Source organism: Natrix helvetica (assembly GCF_964273705.1).
Source record: "Natrix helvetica genome assembly, contig: HAP1_SCAFFOLD_235, whole genome shotgun sequence".
Classification (NCBI taxonomy): domain Eukaryota; kingdom Metazoa; phylum Chordata; class Lepidosauria; order Squamata; family Natricidae; genus Natrix; species Natrix helvetica.
This window is the reverse complement of record NW_028113541.1, coordinates 35,963-42,500: the sequence shown is the minus strand read 5'-3', so window position 1 is coordinate 42,500 and position 6,538 is coordinate 35,963. Positions and strand designations below refer to the sequence as shown.

The window sequence follows — 6,538 nt, the reverse complement described above, 5'->3', positions numbered from 1 at the left end:
CTGAGTTCACCCACACCAAAACCAGGACAAGTTGCAGTTCACAAGAATTATTGTTCAAATCTGCCCAAAAAGGATGTGATCGATTAAAGTTCAATCTTCATTTGGAGCTAAAGAAGAGTCAAGGGAATTCAAAAAGGATGGGATTTGGTTTGTGGCGACGTATGCACTCTAAGCTGATGACAAGCTTAATTCCACCTCCTATCTCTCACTGCTCTTCTCCCACGTATTTGTTCCAAACTCTCCGGAAAAAAGAAAAGTCCTCAAAAGTGATGGTGTTATCTCAAGATTCCTCATAGGATCCTGGATCACTTGCCAACTCCTTTTTGTCATAGTGACCTCTGATTTTCTAACGTAAGTTACTCTCCAGCCAGTTCAATCTTACCAATGTGGGATTGTGAAGGGAACGAAGGACGAATGCCTGAGCATCTCATACATAAAGGCTTCAGAGTAAGGGAGCATGGCACGGTCAGATTGCTTGGGGGTCCTTTCCCTTCCGATGCTTTGATCTGTGGGTCAGGAGGAAATCAGAAATAAGAGTCAGTTTGGTCTACTGGTGAAGGCATTTAAGCAGGAGACAGTGAGTTCAAGTCCCGTGAAAACCAGCTGGATGACTATGGGCCAATCACCAGGAGATTGTGAGTTCTAGTCCCGCCTTAGGTAGAAAAGCTGGTGGGTGACTTTGGGCCAATCACCAGGAGACTGGGAGTTCTAGTCCTCCCTTAGACATGAAAGCCAACTGGGTGACTTTGGGCCAATCACCAGGGGACTGGGAGTTCTAGTCCTCCCTTAGACATGAAAGCCAACTGGGTAACTTTGGGCCAATCACCAGGAGACTGGGAGTTCTAGTCCTCCCTTAGACATGAAAGCCAACTGGGTGACTTTGGGCCAATCACAGGAGACTGGGAGTTCTAGTCCTCCCTTAGACATGAAAGCCAACTGGGTGACTTTGGGCCAATCACCAAGAGACTGGGAGTTCAAGTCCCACTTTAGTCATGAAAGCCAGCTGGGTGACTTTGGGCCAATCACCAGGAAATTGTGAGTTCTAGTCCCACTTTAGTCATGAAAGCCAGCTGCGTGACTGTGGGCCAATCACCAGGAGACTGGGACTTCAAGTCCCACTTTAGTCATGAAAGCCAGCTGGGTGACTTTGGGCCAATCACCCAACCCATCTCACAGGCATGTTATTGTGGGGGGAAATAGGAAAAGGGAGGTGTGTTGGATATATTCACCGCCTTGGGTTATTTGTAAAAAAAAATGGTAAGAGTGGGATACAAATAAGTAAATAAATAAGACCAGAAGATGAACGGAAAGCCAGACTTGTGGGGAAAAAAGGGACTTTTTTCTGAAGATCTGGATTTACCTAGTTCTTCTTGAATTCTCCTCTGGATTTCTGGGTAAGTCACCAGATACAGAAGGCACCAGGATAGAGCAGTAGTGACGGTATCAAATCCTGCACAGACGCAAAAAGAAAAAGAAAAAAAAGCATTTAAGCATCAGACAGAATAGCAGATGTGTCTCCGGTCCCTTAGCTGATGTTAAATGAAATGTGTGCATGTGAGCCATATCTAATGCTAACTCACCAAGAGCTATGAGGTATGCCTGGGTTCAAGCATTCTGCTAAACCAGGGGTGTCCAAACTTGGGAACTTTAAGACTTGTGGACTTCAACTCCCAGAATTCCCCAGCCAGCCATGCTGGCTGGGGAATTCTGGGAGTTGAACTCCACAAGTCTTAAAGTTCCCAAGTTTGGACACCCCTGTGCTAAACCATCAAATCAAGCACGGCTCGAGGGAAATGGCATCGCTTTTGCAAGTCGCCAAAGGCTTTTAGCCTGAAATCACCTAATCCAACAGCATCCAAAGCAGTGTTTTCTCAACCTGGAGTACTTGGAAATATATCGACTTCAACTCCCAGAATTCTGGGCGACGAAGTCCACCTATCGTATTTTTCGGAGTATAACACGCACCGGAGTATAAGACGCCCCAAGGTTTTGAAGAGGCAAATTTTTAAAAAAAGTGTTTGTACCCTGCAGACCTCCCCAAAACAGCCCGGTTTTCCCAAAAACAGCCCTGGGGTTTTTTGTTTTTTTAAAAAAGTGGGCATGAATAGCCTTTAGGAAGCTTATAGAGTGCTCCTGGGGGCTGGGGGGAAAACGAGCAAAAAATGGCCCATTTTTGTCAAAAAAAGGCCATGAATAGACTTTAGGAGTGCTCCTGGGGGCTGGGCCCCCGTTTTTTTGGTCATTTCTGATCTCCCCAACCCCTGGAGCTCTTTGAAAGCCTCCATAAGGCTATGCACGGCCATTCTGATGAAGGGTGGGGTTTGGGGAGGCAAAGAATGCTGCATTCAGTGTATAAGATGCACCCAGATTTTCAGCCTCTTTTTTTGAGGGAAAAAGGTGCGTCTTATACTCAGAAAAACACGGTATGTTCAAGTGGCCCAGGTTGAGAAACACTGATCTCAAAGGCCTCCAAAATCATCTTCTTTTAACAGCCCCATAATCCCTTGCAGGGGTGGAATCTGGGCAACTGAACGGAGCTAGCAGAGTGGTTTACTGGCCAGATGCCTTTCCTGTTGCCAATGCGGAGTTTTATTCCGCAGATATAAACTCATTTTGCCCAGAGAAATATCTGCCTCTACCTGGGATCGAACTCACAGCCTCCTGATTGTGAGGCAGGAGTTCCACACCACTCCTACTCAAATGTCCAAATAATAGGGTTAAATTAAATCTGAAGGACTCTACTGGGAAAAATATGTATGTTACGCCCTCCAAAGTTAAAAGTTTCATTTATCATATGCAGGACTACCCAAGATGAGGAAGATGACTCATTTCCTTCCCATCTGTCAATCATATCTTGACCAAAAAACCAGGGAAGAGACAGTAATGGCTGAGAATCGTGAAACTGGGGGACGCAGCTTGTGCATCCGGGAGAATTATGAATCACAGATGGGTTTTGATGGGTACAAAGGTTTATTTTCTTTAAATGCATTGACACCTGACTGTTGAATGGATGGTACTGAAATGGTCTTGGGAAGGAGAACAAGGAGCTTGCTTTTAAGGACAAGGGCTTCTTACCAGCTCCAAAGAGTTCGTTGACGATACCAACAATGTTCTGATCCTTAAGAGCATCGCTGGCATTTACGTTCGGTTTTTTATCCTGGCAGAAGCTGATGAGGGAGTCCGTGATATCTCGGATGTTATTCTGTAACAGAGGACCAGAAGGACAGATGTCACACCAACCTCCAGCCCACCCGACACTCAATTTCACGAAGAAACCAACATGGTTATTTAGATGATCACAGGCCAAACATTTTTTTGGCCGCTAGGTCATTAGGAGTCGTTCTCATCGAGTATTGGTTAACCATGGTTTGTTGAATAAGCCAGGATTGGCTGAGTCCACATACTCTGCTGACTCGGGTCATATTCAAACCACAGTGTTGGAATTCACACGCCCCATCAAGCCACGATGTGTCTAGTTTGCTTTGCTTAGCATGTTGTTGTGCAAAGTCAGCCATCATGGTGAACTCATTAAATAAGAGGTGATCAACTTAAGAAGAAGTAGAGGCTTCAACTCCCAGAATTCCTCTGCCGGAATCCTGGGAGTTGAAGTCCACCCATCCTGAAGTTGCTGAGATTGAGAAAAACGTAGCCGTTAAGACCAGATATAACCCCTTCCAATGCTCCCCTCTAAGCCTTGTTTGGTGCCCTATTTATAATCCTAACCTCTAATGACTCACCTTGTCAAAGCTTTCGTAATGTTCTTCCACCAGCTTCTTCATCAGCACGTTGAATCTCCGGTTGAGATCTTTGAAGGCTTCCATGCTTTGGCTGGGAAGATATTGGAGGATTGGGAAGAAATCAGCTGGATTTCCAGATGCGGCTACCCGGCCAAAGTCATTGTTGATGTCCACGATCTTCAGAAGTTCTTGATCCTCGTGGTTGTAACGCTTCCCGAAGCACATGGCGCAGATGACGTTGACCACGGAGATGACCACGTACTGGAAGGGCTCAAAACTCTCCTTCTCTTTCATCAGATCTAGGAACTTCTTGACCAGGTACTCTGCCTCTTGGGAGATGTGTTCCTCCAGCAGGCAAGTCGATGAGTTTGGGCTGGTGGAGCCCGCAAAGCTCTTCAGAGCCGTCTGAGCCAGCTTTCGGCGAACGCGCCAGCTCTCCTCGGAATTCCTACCGAAGGTGAAGGTCTCGCCATCCCCGATGAACTTGAAGCTGTAGAGATCGGGGCGCCCGGCGAAGTCGCCCCCTTGCTTGACTAGGGCTTGTTTGATGGTCTCCGACCCGCTCAGCACCACAACCGGCTTTGCGCCAAGATGAATCAGCATGACGTCTCCGTACTTCTGGCTCAGCCGGGTCAAAGCCAAGTGAGGGTTTTTCCCGAGGTCTAAGATGTTTCCAATGAAGGGGTAACCCCTCGGCCCTCGGAGCTTCCTTAATCCTGCTGGGATCCGTTGCCGGATTTTGAGGAGAAGCAGCAGTAGGCAGAAAACAGCGGTAAAGATCAGGATTTCTGGGACGGAGACCATGCTTCTGCTTTTGATCAATGCAGACGTCATCTTCTGAAATATTATGGTCTCCTGGGAGCAAAGAAGCAGAGAAGAAAGGAACGGGATGAGTTTTGTATTTCTAGATCTATTTTATATTGTGTTCATCTTTTTAACTTTGTATAAACACTTAGAAGTGGACTAGAATATAGACTAGACTAGACTAGAATATAATAGACTAGAGTAGAGTAGAATACAATAGACTAGACTAGAATATAATATAATAGAATAGAATACAATAGAATATAATAGAATAATAGAGTTGGAAGGGACTTTGGAGATCTTCTAGTCCAACCCCTGCTTAGGCAAGAAACCCTAGACCATTTTAGACCAATGGTAGTCCAGTCTCTTCTTAAAAGCTTCCACAACTTCTGGAGGCAAGCTGTTCCACTGATTAATTATTCTGTCAGGAAATTTCTCTTTAGTTCTAGGTTGCTTCTCCCCTTGATTGATTTCTATCCATTGCTTCTTGTCCTACCCTCAAGTGCTTTGGAGAATAGTAGTCTTCAACTTAGAGTAGAAATTGAGAAAATGGTATGACATACCATATATTGATATATAGTAGAATACATCTTGTATTCTATGTATGATATATAATAGAATACAAGATATTATCTAGATATTATCTAGATATTATAATACACAAATGTATCTTGTCTTTTTATGTACACCGAGAGCATCTGCACCAAAGGCAAATTCCTTGTGTGTCCAATCACACTTGGCCAATAAAGAATTCTATTCTATTCTATTCTATTCTTTAATCTGTTCTGTTCTTATTCTATTCTATTCCTTAATCTGTTCTGTTCTTGTTCTTATTCTATTCCTTAATCTGTTCTGTTCCAATTCTATTCTATTCTATTATACTCTATTCTTTAATCTGTTCTGTTCTTATTCTATTTTATTCCTTAATCTGTTTTGTTCTGCTCTAATTCTATTCTGTCCTGTCCTATCTATCCCATCCCATCCCATTCTATACATTATAACTACTATGCATAAGTAAATGTTAGGAGTTGAAAGGTTATTGTGAAATATACCTAAATGGTCTTGTTATTTGTATCGTACACAAACCACACAATGCATTCTTCACCCAGCACTTATGGATTATTAAAGAAAAAAGTGCAAATAAAACAATCACGAGAGAAAAAGAAAAATCGCTTCCCCTCCGGGACTTACCAATTAAAAAAGGTTTAAACGAAAGGCAGGACTTTTGCAGAAGGAGACGCGTGGGGTTCACCCACAGCCCACGTGGAAAAACGGGGGGGAAAGCGAAGCGCGGATCTCCGACTCGCTCCGGATTCGCTGGGAAACGGCTTCACTCCGGCGTCGCTCCGCTGGTGCCCAGCCAAGATGCCCAGGTCTCAAAGCGGAGCGCAGAGCTTGGCTCGTTTTAAAGCACCCGCTGAGCTCCGAGCTTTATATGCCTCTCCTCGGGCTCTGATTGGCCCGGAGGTTTCGCTTCACGTGACAGCAGCGGTTCTTCTGCTTCTTATCGAACCCGGGTTGGGTTTTGCCCGGGCCAGTCGCGCGTCGTCCGAGCGAGGGCCGTGTGGGCTGGGGCCATGGTGGGACGCGCGATTCTCCCGGGTTGTCAATGGGTTTATTCGCGAGGGAAGGAGGCTTCTTGGGCGCTTTCTTTACTTGAAAGCTCCTTCTTTCTCTCCCTTGAGATAGAAGAGAAGAGGAGGAAAGGAGAGGAGAGGAGAAGAGCAGAAAGGAGAGGAGGAGGAGAGAGGAGAGGAGGAGAGGAAAAGAGGAGGAGAGGAGAAGAGAGGAAAAGAAGAGAGAAGAAAGGAGAAGACAGGAAAGGAGAAGAGAAGAAAGAGGAGAAGAGAAGAGAATAATGAAATGAATAATATAATAGAACAGATTAGAACACAATAGAATAGAATAATGGAATGGAGAATAGAATAGAAGAATAGAATAGAATAGAATAGAATAGAATAGAATAGAATAGAATAGCAGAGTTGGAAGGGAGCTTG

At 44.8% G+C, this 6,538-nt stretch overlaps 1 protein-coding gene across 2 annotated transcripts in view; it reads right to left on the bottom strand.

The window, feature by feature from the left end:
* LOC309382349 (cytochrome P450 1A5-like) overlaps nt 1–5,932 on the bottom strand; it is a 9,560-nt gene extending 3,628 nt beyond the window's left edge. The window contains exons 1-5 of one of the 2 annotated variants that reach the window (XM_081971856.1): nt 5,729–5,932; nt 3,738–4,589; nt 3,076–3,202; nt 1,361–1,450; nt 383–506 (exon numbers count right to left, since the gene is read on the bottom strand). In XM_081971856.1, the coding sequence (XP_081827982.1) occupies nt 383–506; nt 1,361–1,450; nt 3,076–3,202; nt 3,738–4,571 (1,175 nt within the window). In that variant the 5' untranslated portion in view covers nt 4,572–4,589; nt 5,729–5,932. Of the gene's footprint in view, nt 1–382; nt 507–1,360; nt 1,451–3,075; nt 3,203–3,737; nt 4,593–5,728 lie in introns of both variants that reach the window. The other variant, XM_081971855.1, reaches the window with a different exon arrangement.
* Between the last annotated feature and the right edge of the window lie 606 nt (nt 5,933–6,538).